Source organism: Natrix helvetica (assembly GCF_964273705.1).
Source record: "Natrix helvetica genome assembly, chromosome: 12".
Taxonomy (NCBI): domain Eukaryota; kingdom Metazoa; phylum Chordata; class Lepidosauria; order Squamata; family Natricidae; genus Natrix; species Natrix helvetica.
Genome location: NC_138556.1, coordinates 17,757,467 through 17,770,662, shown reverse-complemented (window position 1 = coordinate 17,770,662; position 13,196 = coordinate 17,757,467). Strand labels below are relative to the sequence as shown.

At 49.0% G+C, this 13,196-nt stretch overlaps 1 protein-coding gene across 1 annotated transcript; it reads right to left on the bottom strand.

The window, feature by feature from the left end:
• Positions 1-560: 560 nt before the first annotated feature.
• EDC3 (enhancer of mRNA decapping 3) lies at positions 561-12,461 on the bottom strand. Its single transcript, XM_081964654.1, has 6 exons — positions 12,284-12,461; positions 11,384-11,694; positions 10,276-10,611; positions 4,983-5,136; positions 3,427-3,644; positions 561-2,205 (listed from the first exon to the last, which is right to left on the bottom strand). The coding sequence occupies exons 1-6, from the start codon at positions 12,445-12,447 to the stop codon at positions 1,871-1,873; spliced, it is 1,518 nt and encodes a 505-aa protein (XP_081820780.1). The 5' UTR covers positions 12,448-12,461; the 3' UTR covers positions 561-1,870.
• Between the last annotated feature and the right edge of the window lie 735 nt (positions 12,462-13,196).

Sequence of the window (13,196 nt, the reverse complement as noted above, 5' to 3'; positions counted from 1 at the left end):
CCAAAAGTCGGGATCCACTTACACAACCACCCGAAGATCTTATATCAGTTCAAGCTTGCAGTTTGATCTTCAAAAGATGTACAACTTCCATTAAATTGGAAGTGATGTGCATGGCAATGCTGTAAACACCGCAGTAAGAATCTTGGCATGAAAGTTCTGCCTTAGTCTCCCACTTTTAATTATTTTTTAATTTTAAGCCTAGAGAATGTTCTAGTCGTGAAGGGACTCGCCTCCCTCTCAGAAGGTTTGAGACTTCAATCCTAGGTAGTGGCAGATGTTTCTCTCCTAGGGTGGCAAAGGAAACAAAAATTGCTGTGAACTCTACATTGACATCAGGAAGGGCACCCGGACAGTAAATGCTCAGCATCCTCCCAGTTGCCCTGACTCTATCCCACATTAAGGAATTACAGGGTCGTAAAAAGGGGTTTTTTTATTTATAAAAGGCCTAAATTAGTGTGTGGGCTGAGAGTTCTGGGGGGGGGGCGAGGGGGGAGAAAAGGCCACTTGTTTCCTGCACGGGGAGCGAATGGAAATGAACACGACTTCGCAAGCGAGCTTCTTTATTGCAGTTTAATCATTGCGATTCATGAGAATTCTGCACGGCATCTTTGGAGACGAGAAAAAGGCTGAGCATGGTGGTGGACTTCTTGGAAGTGCCCCACTTCCTTAATACATGGAGCCCCCCCCCCCCTTTGAAATCTAGACGGCGCCTAAGGACCACAGGTACAAGCCCCCCACCCCACTCCCGGTACCAAGAACCGGGTCCCCACAGAGCGTCGTTCAAGAGGAACCAAGCGTCGCTACGACAGCACCGGCAGGAAACTGGCTCATGGGCATTTCAGTGTGCAGGACCACAAATTGTTGCCGGCCCCAGAGGCCTCTTAAAGGTGTCTTCGGCCACCTGACTGCATCACATCCATTCAATCGCTCCAGGCAAACACTGGTGTGCGTGGTCATTCTAAAGGGAAGTAGACCATTGTGCCCAGGTCAAGTGCTTCAATCTTCCTGGACCTTCGTATCCAATGGGAACGGCATGGGCCCAACAAAGCTAGTTCTTTCGTTCTTGTCTCTCACACACACACACACACAAAAGGAATAGCCATCAATCCGCGCATGCTCTTTGCCGTAAGATGCGAATTACGGGTAGAAACCTAAAAGTTGGCACGATTCCCCCTCTGCTCCTCCATCACTCCAGGCGTCCTCGCCACAACTCCACACAACACCGTTCACACAACAGGAGAAGCAAGTGCTAGTGAAGCCGTGAGCAGGGAAATGGAGGCTGGCCCTGGAATGGAGCATGTGACCGCAACCCCAACGGGGACCCAAACATGTGAAGTCCGAGAACACTTGAGCTTGAAAGAGAAAAGGACAATCCAAGCACTAGAAGGAACCCAACTAAATTGTGATCATTTCTCCCGTGATCGTGGAAGGCTGGGGGGCGAGGGAGGGGGACGGGCGCCCAAGCAACCTTTCGCCCCACTCTAGTGCTGGAAACCCCCCGCCCCCCCCAAAAAAACCCAAACCCCCCAAAAGTTAAAAAAGAAAAATCACTGGTAAGGCGACCAAGCAAAGCAGAGCTTCCTGGGGTAGGAGGACATGTCTGCTCATCTTCCCACCATCAACGTGAGCTGCCTTAAGACTCCTCCAGGCAATGAATGGCACAGGAGCACGGGTGGCTCAGCGGAAGGGGAATCTTTACGCTTCTCTTGACCCGCTGCGCTGGCGTTCTTTTCGAGAAGAAACACAGCCCAGAAGTGTAAAAAATTATTTTCCCTTAAGGCGTCCAGAAACATTTCACACGGGCAGGATCCACTGGGTAGCTGGAGGTTTGTCTTCTCCTGGACAACAGGCCAGGTGGTCTCCCCACCCTTTAGGTCGAGTGCAGAGGGATGACAAATTTGCAGCCGAAAGGCGAGTGGTAATTGATGCCCACCTCCTGGAACACTTTCTGGGGGATCCCGATGTCGCACAGGTATAGCCGGCCGGCCCTCTCGCCCAGCGGCAAGGGCAGCCCCAAGGCCAGAGACCACTTGGCGTCAATTTCTTGCTCCATTTCGTTCACGGGAGGGTCCAGGCTGAGGACCGGCGCTCTGTTCTGGTTGGCCCAGTCTACGGCAGCTTTGTACCAAGGCTGGTCCCTCAGGAAAGCGTTTTCGTGGCAATCCAAGCAGTTGATCACTAAGTCGACAGGCGTCTCTGGAAGATCTAAAGTGGAGGGAAGTAAAGAGAGGGCATTAGGCATTCGCACGGTAATCCTGAAAACCGGCCTGCATGTGGGCGCCGGCCAGCTGATTGTTGGTTGCACATGTGCGCTAGTACCCCGAAGTTTGCCTTTTCCGTAGCGTGGCCCTGCTGAGCACGTATGCGCAATGTTTCCGCGTGACCTTTTTCGCGCTCGGGGCCGAAAAGGTTCGCCATCACTGGTATAGAAGGTTTTGCAGAAACCTCTCAAAAAGCCGCATAATCACACAAGCAAAAAAAAAAGGACTTTGGTCTTTATCCTCTTGGTCTAATCTGTCACTTGGGCCCGCGACCAAATTCACCTATTGAGGCTGTATTCCTGAGATGGAAAAGCAAACCAGGATCTCCCCACTAGATGGAGATGGTAAGACTGAAAATGTAACAGGCGGTCAAAATAACTAATGCTTCTCGCATCCAGAAGCTTCCATTGACCTCATCTCCCTTGGCTTCTTCCAGCTGCCCCTCGGACATCAATAAAAATATATCCCAAATCTACCACCATCACCGTCCTGAAACAGGCTGGATTCCAATTTTCATCACCCCACCTTCTTCCTAAGCCTTCTCCTCCCCTTACCCTTAAAACAGCTCTGCTGGCTGGGGAATTCTGGGAGTTGAAGTCCACAAGTCTTAAAGTTCCCAAGTTTGGACACCCCTGCCTTAAAACAAAGACATTTGATTTTAAGAGCCCTTAAAGAGTTTTTTGAAGAGTTGTTGAACTCTGGTGCTGGAGAAGACTCCCGCATTGAGTCCCTTGGACTGCAAGGCCATCCAACCGGTCAGTCCTAGAGGAGATCAACCCTGACTGCTCTTTAGAAGGCCAGATCCTGAAGATGAATCTCAAATACTTTGGCCACCTAATGAGAAGGAAGGATTGACTGGAGAAGAGCCTCATGCTGGGAAAGATGAAGGGCAAAAGAAGAAAGGGACGAGAGAGAATGAGGGGGCTGGATGGAGTCACTGAAGCAGTTGGCGTGAGCTTAAATGGACTCCGGAGGATGGTAGAGGACAGGAAGGCCTGGATTGTATCCCTGTTAATGCAATTTAGGACTGCATTTGCATTTTCGGCTGCTGCCGCGCTCTCTTGGCTCATATTTAACCAGTTGTCCTCTGAGACTCCGAGATCCCTTGCAATTCTGCAACCGTCGTATTCATTGTATCATTTAAAAGGCCTACATTTGCACTTACCTTTAATGCTGGACACCTGCTGCCCTTGCGTCTTGCTGAAGAGGGTCAGCTCGTTGGTGATGGATTCCAGCATCTTGACGAAATTGGGGAGGAAGAGGATGACGTCCACTTCGTGATTGGAGAGGTGCCGGCCGCAGCTAATCCCCTGGGCCCCTTTCACATGAGGGCCACACAACAAGGCCACGGTAGGTCGCTGGTGAATGTTTTTAGGGTTCAGCCTGAAAGGGAACAAGGATTCGGTTTTCTTAAGGGTGAATTTGCAGATGAAGGTGCCGAGGAGAAAACGTGTCCCTTTCTCTAGGAAAAGGAACGAAGTAGCTGCAGGCTATTTGGGCTGCCTATAATTTGGCAGTTCGAATCTCACCAGGCTCAAGGTTGACTCAGCCTTCCCTCCTTCTGAGGTGGGTAAAATGAGGACCCAGGCTTTGGGGGGCAAGAGGCTGACTCTGTAAACCACTTAGAGAGGGCTATAAAGTACTATAAAGTGTTATATACACGTCTAAGTGATATAGTTCTTTCTTTCTTTCCTCCCTCCCTCCCTTACTTCCCTCCCTCTGGTTGGAATACAGTATTGCAGGCTAACTCTGCCGACTGCCACCAGTTCGATATTCAGTGGCTCAAGGTTAACTCAACCTTACAATATGCCGACTCCGTAAACTGCTTAGAGAGGGCTATAAAAGTACTGTGAAGCGGCATATAAACTCTATATTGCCAAAAGTATTCGCTCACCCATCCAAATAACCAGAATCAGGTGTTCCAATCACTTCCATGGCCACAGGTGTATAAAACCAAGTACCTAGGCATGCAGACTATTTTTTACACACATTTGTGAAAGAAGGGGTCGCTCTCAGGAGCTCAGTGAATTCCAGCGTGGAACTGTGATGGAATGCCACCTGTGCAACAAATTCAGTCGTGAAATTTCCTCGCTCCTAAATATTCCACAGTCAACTGTCAGCTGTCTTATAAGAACGTGGAAGTGTTTGGGAACGACAGCAACTCAGCCACGAAGTGGTAGGCCACGTAAACTCGTCCAACATCAGTGTGTGACCTCACAAATGCACTTCTGGAAGAGTGGTCAAAAATTCCCATAAACACACTCCTGAACCTTGTGGACAGCCTTCCCAGAAGAGTTGAAGCTGTTACAGCTGCCAAGAGTGGACCGACGTCATATTGAACCCTATGGATTAGGAATGAGATGTCACTTACAGTAAGTTCATATGCGAGAAAAGGCAGGTGAGCGAATACTTTGGGCAATATACTACAAGTCTGTGCTATAGCTTTCCTTCCTTCCTTCCTTCCTTCCTTCCTCCCTCCCTCCCTCCCTCCCTCCCTCCCTCCCAGTGGTTACAATGCAGTATTGCAGGCTAACTCTGCCAACTGCCACCAGTTCGATCCTGAGTGGCTCAAAGTTAACTCAACCTTCCATCCTTGCAAGGTTGGTAAAATGAGGACCCAGATTATTGAGGGGCAATATGCCGACTCCGTAAACTGCCTAGAGAGGGCTGCAAAAGCACTGTGAAGCGGTATATAAGCCTAAGTGCTAAAGCTATTATTACCTATTGGGTCCTCCGAGCAAACTCAGGGCCATCTGGCTGGCGCAGACCCCCGTCATTTCCAACCTCCGTTCGAGAGTCAAGCCGTGTTTCTCGGCCACGGAAAGCAGCTTTTTGTGCAGCTCGTAAGAGACGCTGGGGACTACCAAGCCAGAATCTGAAATGCAGAATTGGAAGAGAGTTATCAAGAGACCCTGAGCAAAAGGAGCAGGGAAGATCCATAACCCAAGATGAGGTCAGGTTTAAGCAACAAAACCGGACCCTTTCCAACTTGGCCATCTCACCCCAGAGTTCTTTAGGACCGTCGACACAATGAGTTGCTTTTTCGGTCACATAAAGCTTAAGGAACTACGGGCGCTCCCAATTCTATACGCCAGCACGTAAACGAGTTTGAAAGAGACTTAGGCAGGTTTCAGAGCTGATGTACATAATCCATACCTTCAAGAAGCAGGTGGCCCTCCAGATGTGACTGAACTAGCGTTACCAACACCTCCGTCATGCTAAAAAAAAGGGGGTTACTGAGAAATTCTTCAGCTACCAGAGCCCATTGTTACAGATTAACAGAGTTGGAAGGGACCTTGTAGGTCATCTAGTCCAAGCCACCCACCCACCCCAAGCAGGAGACCCTACACCATTTCTGACAAATGGCAGTCCTGTCTCTTCTTTGAAGCTCCCACAACTTCTGAAGGCAACTTCTGTTCCATGGGTTGATTGTTCTCTCTCTCGGAACGTTCCTCCTTATTTCTAATTTTTTTTAATCTCTCCCTGTTCAGTTTCCATCCATTATTCCTTGTCTGGCCTTTGGGTGCCTTGGAAAATAGCTCGACCCCCTCCTCTCTGTGGCAGCCCCTCAAATACAAGAACGTCCTTCCTTCCTTAACGTATAGCTACAGCAAAGAAATAGGGTGATTATTCTGCAAGAATATTTCATTAGCCTCAATGCCAAATCTTTAGGGGGCCACAAGATTGGGTTTTTTTAAAATCGTGATTGAATCTGGTTTGGTTTTGGCTTGAGAGAGATGGGTGATCGCAATCAAATCGAAGTGAACGGTGACTTCTGAACCCAGCTGGCAACAACAGGTGGTTTAATGTCTCTTGTGACAAACTTATTACACTGAGAGAGAGACCGAGCCGTGTGTAGTTGGACCTTGCGTGTTCACAGCCAATTAAAGTCCCCACCTTATCTTTATCGGCTTTATTACATTAAGTATCAATGCTGCGGCTACTTTGTTCTTGAAACTCAGACTACAACAGTGATAACCTGATTGCAAAAGAAAGAGTCTTGCATGTTCAAAGTCAGAGAGACACCTACCCCCAACAAGACTGGCAAAAATGTTTAGCAACCCATCTACATAATGCTGGGGACTGTAATCAGTCCCCGGCACATACTATCACATATGGTGGACATGCAACAAAGCAAGAAAAGATTGGGAGAAATTACATAATTGGCTGGAAGAGATAACGAAAAAGAATATACATTTGAAGCTGGAATTATATCTGTTGGGGATAATACCAGAGGGGTTACGATAAAGGGACCACGCATTTAGTTTTACATATACTGACAGCAGCAAGGATTATATTTGCCAAATACTGGAAAAATGAAAACACTCCGCCAGATGAGGAAGCAATTCAGAAGATTTCAGAATGTGCTGAAATGGATAGGCTAACTTTTTAAATTAAAGATAAGAGAAGATTCAGAATATTTACCTGACACAGAACAGTTTCTATGAGTGGCTAGAGAAGTGGGTCAGAATTAGAGGAAAAAGGACTGTGAATGCCTGTATTGAAACAGAGATGGTTTTCAACTATTGATAATTTACAAAAGGTAAATAGGCCAAGATATAAGAAAAACCCAGTTTAAACTATTTGGTTGCAATTATAGTTAATACAAGTGTTATCATATTATAGTTACTGTTATGAGTTCATGCGTTAATATTTACCAAGGTGTTTTAAATTATTACTATTATTATGGTCTTTGTCTGTGTAACTGACATCCTCGGTATTCGTACGCTGTATTCAAAAATGCTATAAATAAAAAGGAATATTGAAAAAAACAGGGTAGGTCAGGGGTGTCCAAACTTGGGAACTTTAAGACTTGTGGACTTCAACTCCCAGAATTCCCCAGCCAGCCATGCTGGCTGGGGAATTCTAGGAGTTGAAGTCCACAAGTCTTAAAAGTTTCCAAGTTTGGACACCCCTGGGGTAGGTAGTCCTCAAGTGGTCATTAAGGGGCCACCACAAAGAAGAAGGGAGGTCAACCTATTCTCCAAAGTACCAGGAGGCAGGACCAGAAACAATGGATGGAAACCAATCAAGGAGAGAAGCAGCCTGGGATTAAAGAGGAATTTCCTGTCCACGGGAACAATTAATCAGTGGAACGGCTTTTGCCTCCAGAAACTGGGGGGGCTCCACGACTGGACATGTTCAAGAAGAGATGGGACCACCTTTTGTCTGGAATAGGACAAGGCAGTGATGGCAAGCCTTTTCGGCACCGAGTGCCCAAACCGAAAGGCGTGTGCATACATGTGCATTTGCGTGCACCAGAGTGCTGAAAACCCGAAGACCAGCTGGCCAGGATGCGCATGGCTCTTTTTTGGCCATTTGTCGGTCCATTTTTGGGGGCCAAAAACAGCCTGAAAACGGTCTGAAAACACCCCTGCAAATGGCCTGTTTTTTAACCATTTTCCAGTGCTCCAGCGCCTGCGAAGACCAGCTGGCGTCGGCCTGTCTGCCCACAGAGAGAGCTCTGCATGCCACCTCTGGCATGTGTGCCATAGCTTCGCTATTAGAGGTGTAGGGCTGGACTAGCAGGGGGTTGGACTAGAAGACCGCCAAAGCCCCTTCCAACTCTGTTACTGTTATTCTGTTAACAAACCGGTTTTAAGTGCAAACCTGCGCTGGGCACCGTTTGGGAAGCAAGCGCGGAGCCACCGGTTGTAACCTGAGGACGACCTGTACTGCCTCTGGGCCCCAAAAGGCTCAGGTGAATGGAGGGCGTGCAGGGCTGGGCTACTCTCCAAGGGAAACGGGCCTCTTGCGACATTCTCGTTTTGTTGCTGGCCTTGCGTGCCTCCGCAGCTCTTGGCTCCTAATAGCCCTTCATGTAAAGGGATCTTGTTGGGAACACGAGAAAAGATAAGGTGTGCGATTACACCGCCCTGCTGCACGCAAGGATGGGGCTGCGCTAGAGCTGGACGGTGTTTTGTTCTGGGACCGGGAGCGTGAGAGGATTCCCCTCCCTGCTTCTCACTCACGCAAGGACAACCAGTCGGACCAGCTTATCACAACCAGACAGTCTTAAATAAACTCAGTAAAGGCGGTGGCACAAGGTAGCGTGTAAAGCTGGAGGGAAAAAATTCATATATATATATATATATATTTATGTAGGTAATTACAGAGCTGCAAGTGGAGGTTGGCCGGGAGCCAGACTTAAATTACACCGGGGCTGGGAGATAGGAGAACGAATCAACTTAGGATATGGATATGGTATCGCCGGGGTTGCCGACTCCAAGGGAGATGCTGCTGACGCAGCTCTGCAGGGGGCACCGAACGGAGCCGTTACACTTCCTTTGCTGGGCTCCTGCTTTTCTCCCCCTCTTCTAAATTCCAATTTATTCCAAATCCTCCCCCCCCATTTGTCCTGCATGGCCTTATCACGATTGCTGGCTTTGATTGGTTGCCTGCAACCCTAATGGGATTTTTGCCCGCACAAACCACTTTTCCTCCACTTGGCCGCGGTCAGCCTCAATTTAAACGGGTCCTGAGAGAATCACGGCTCTGCTTGGAGGCCTAATCTGATTTGCCAGAGGCAACTGGGCCGCCATTCAGAGGATCACCAGGGCCAGCAGTGGCCGGATACATCCTCTCCCTCCAATCACTTCTTTGTGGAGAAGATCTAAAGTTACATCTACTCTCCCCCCTTATAACTATAACCTCTATAATCTCTCCCCACTTATGACTAAAACCATGTTGCTTGTATCTTTCAATTTATATCGTTTTTATTTGTTTCCTATTATGATTTGATAGCTTATCAGTAACCTTTGACTATCACTAAGTGTTGCATCTTATGATTCTTGATGAATGTATTCTGCACCAAAGACAAATTCCTTGTCTGTCCAAACACACTTGGTCAATAAAAAATTCTATTCTATCTAAAGTAGATTGAGAGTAGCCACATTGGTAAAGGTCGTAACATGGGGCAAAACAGTTCTGACCGAGGCTTCCCAAGAGCAGGAAGCAAACTCCTGGTCCCAACAAAAACCCCTTTTATTAATTGACTGTGAATTCTGCTCATTCACATCCAGCAAAGTCTTTCGAGGGAGGATTTACAGTCACAGACCTTCTCTAGCTTGGAGAGCTGCCAGGCCGATATCTGCTGAACTTGGCCAGGAGTCTCGGAGAGTCACAGCCAATTAAGCGAACTAATTGTCTCCTGCAAACTCCCCTCCCGTCGCTCCGCTTTTATTTCCTCTGGGAGGGGCCATTCAATGTCCACATGTGACCTTACTCCCAAGGCGACCCGTTCTTTAGCTGTTCCCTTCGTCTGCCAACCCTGCGCATGCGCACACTGGGAACAGGCTCCAGCTGTTCTTCTGCCTCACTGATGTCTGACTCTGAAGGCAGCTGATAACTGGCATAGGGCTTTAGCTCCATCTCTGCCTCCGACACAGAGCCCTCATCAGAGCCTTCCCCAGACTCCAGGACTGGCCCAGGTTCCTCCCCAACCTCCTCACTGTCTGAATCAGCTGCCATCTCCGCTGGTGGGCCACAACAAAAACTTACTTAACAACAGAAATATTCGGCTCAATTGGGGTCGCAAGCTGAGGACTACCTATATTACACCTTCCTTTTCAAAGCACACAGACACACACCCAAATAATTTCCTAAGGTTTATGGGAAGCCCTCGGCCTACGGCCTCAGTTCAGCCAAAATTTATGTTGCTAAGCAGGACAGTCGTCAGGCGGGTTTTGCCCCGTGTTACGATCTCCCTTGCCATTGTTGTTAAGTGAGTCACTGCAGTTGTTAAGTTAGCAACGTGGCTGTTAAGGGAATCTGGGTTCTCCTTTGCTTGTCAGGAGGTCACAAAAAGGGACAGTGGGACACTGCGACCATCATAAATATGAGCCAGTTGCCGAGTGTCTGAATTTTGATCACGTGACGGGGATGCTACAACGGTGGTTATTGTGAAAAACAGTCATAAAACAATTTTGCTCTGTGCCATTTTGACTCCGAATGGTCACTAAGCAAAGGGCTGTAAGTCGAGGACTACCTGTGATTGCGAAAACCCCCAACGTACCGGTGCAGAACTCTTTGCTCGCCTGTGGGACGGTGATCCTCCTGTAGACGATGGGATCAGACTCCAAGATGTTCTCGTCGTGGCGATAGCGGCCGGCCGCCTTCTCGCTCGGCGTGCCCCGGGAGCGGGTCCCGCCCTTCCTCTCGTAGGTTTCTATCTCCTCAAACACAGCGGCCTTGTCGAAAAGGGCCAGGTTGCCCTCAAAGTCAAAATCGGTGTCCGGAATCTCTTCGATGTCGTCCCCAAAACACTCGTCGTCCTTGTTCTTCATCTGCCCATTCTTCATGCTGCTTTTTTTCGGGGTTACCTGGTTGGGGTGACGGCTACTGGACGACCCTGAGGGGAAAAGGCAACGGGGGGTCAGAGGAGCCAGGGATTTGCTTATGAGGGCAGAGTCAAAGGCAGGGGTCCCCCAATCCCCGGGCCGTAGCATAACAAAAACCGGAAAAACCTCTCCACACGAACCAGTGTTCTGACCCTCTGAAGTTAACTCAAAGATTCCTTTATTGGGAGCGCCAGAAGCCCCGGCAAAGAGTTTCTCTCTCAACAAGTCTGGTCAGCCGGAAGATGAATAGTTGTCTGCCATATCTATTCATCTCCGCCTCCTGCCTTTTATCCCCAGAGCTAGGATGGGGCTTTGCTAGCAGCGGTGGCTCTTCCGTCCCAAGGACCGGCCCATAGATTTCCACTGCTCTCCTCTCCTCTGCCTTCTGCACATCACGCGTCAGGCACTGGACCCAACTGTTCCTCCTCTTCCTCATCAGCCACCTCCAGACCTGGGGGCTGTTGATTCTCCATCTGAGAGCTGACTCATGACCCAGCCTCTGCCCCACCCTCTCTCTACCAGCTCCATTCCCTTTTCCCCCTCGGAGCTCTCAGGTTGCCCTGATGCTGACTCTGACCCCCATGCCTCCTCTTCCTCCTCTGATTTGGCTGCTGGAGGGGCTGGCGACTGATAGGTCACAACAACTGGTCCCTGGTGTCCCAAAGGTTGGGGGGGGGGGATATCATAGAGAAAGCAGGCAAGAGCAACAGATCGTAATCACAGCCACGCCAAGGTGGGACCATCGAGACCCCCCCCAAAAAAGAAGTCCTAAGAGAGACTCACACGAGTTGTGCCTGCGGCGAAAGTTCTTGGATGGGTTCAAGGCTTCCATGTGTCGGTCCATGTAGCTCTTAGAACAGGGGTGCAGCTGGGGAGAAAGAACAACTTCTTGGGTCTTCGCGTCAGTCCTCCTGGGGATGTTCTGTGGGGCACTGCTAGGCTTCTTCAGCAATTTGCCAGTGCCGTTCTGACTGGCACCTCCCGGACCCTCGACAGCGGGAATGCCAAGGTCGGGGTGCTGGAAGTCTCCACATTGTCCGTTATCGCCAAGGCCTGGAATCTCCAGGATCTTCAGCTCAGTGATATCCCCAGCCCTAAATGTGGGAAGGGGACCAGAGATGAGGTTAATTGGCCACAGTGCTTGCCTCTCATCACATCTTCTGCCCTGTTCGGCTGATTTTTAGCCAGCGCGGGGTAGAAAAGGAAGATCTACGCCTCTTGAGGGCTACGGGATGGGAACGAGTGCTGTGCAGGAGCATAAATCATCCTGGTTCGTAGCTGAACTATCAGAAACTACACTGGCAGAAGAACCTTTCCCAAAATATAAACATGGTTAAGTGGAGAGGGGGAAAAAAGTGGCAAGCTTGTGAAACCTTTTCTCTTAAGATCAGTAGTTGTAAACCATGTTGAGGTGCTCCTGCAACAAGCCATTATTAACTCACTTTAAGAATGGACAGACTTCCAGGCGGCTGGGTTTTCCAAATAATCCATCTCCCTTATAAACATATTGCCCAACACAAAAAAGATAGCAACTCAATTTGACATCAGCTAGAAGCCTTGAAAACCTAAAGCATAAACTTCATGCACTATAAACCTGCAACGCTCCCTGCGATGTGTATTTTCAGAAAAAAATCTACAACAGTTTTCAAGTCTCAATGAAGCGGCTTGAGGAGGAGCGTTTACCTGAAAGTAACCTCCGGAACCAAACATTTGACTCCGTTATGGAAAGGCCGTGTGAGTGAAATTGTCTGGCTCGCTTGATTCACCGCAGACACCCTTCCCTGGTAGACTCCCAAGCTGTCTCCACAGCTGATCGAGACGATGCTTCCGAGCCAATCCATGGCCATGATTTCTGGGATCGCTGCAAAACAACCAAAGGGGCGATGAGCTAACATACATTGCAATAGAAGGGAATATCTGTAGCTCAGGGAGGGAGGAAGGAGGTGTGGTGCCCTTGTTGTTCTCTCAACTTGGGTGATTTTCTTGCAGGCGTTTCATTACCCATCTAGGGAGCATCATCAGTGCCAGAAGGCAAAGAGGTTTGTGTAGTGGAGAAGGACTGTGGGCTTCTTGATGCTCTCTGAGCTTGGCTGCTCTGCTGATGTTGCAGGCGATGAAATGCCTGCAAGCGAACCGCAAGGCTCAGAGAGCACCATGGACTCTTAGAAAAAATGTTATACCTTTGTCTGCAAGGATTAAATCTTCTTTTATCCACTACCAAACATCCTGGCGTGCATATCCAAGCGACTGCCCAAACTTATTGAATCAGTTTAGTGGTCTGTTCTGTCCGCCCATCATTCCATCCACCAGTCCCTTTCTATGCCCATCCGCCTATTCATCCGTCAACCTGTTATCTGTCCATCCGCCTGTCCATCTACCTCTCCGACAGACAGGCAGTTGGGCAGACAAGGCATGCTGGCTGGGAATTCGGGGAGCTGTTGTCCACAGGCATTGAAACTGGCTGAGGTTGCAAGGTTGCAAAGCCTGCACTAGAACCCAGAGCTCATCTTTGGACAATCTCTATAAATTCACAGAGCTGGGGGGGGTGGTGGTTCCCCAATTGAATAGAATAACAGAGTTGGAAGGGACCTTGGAA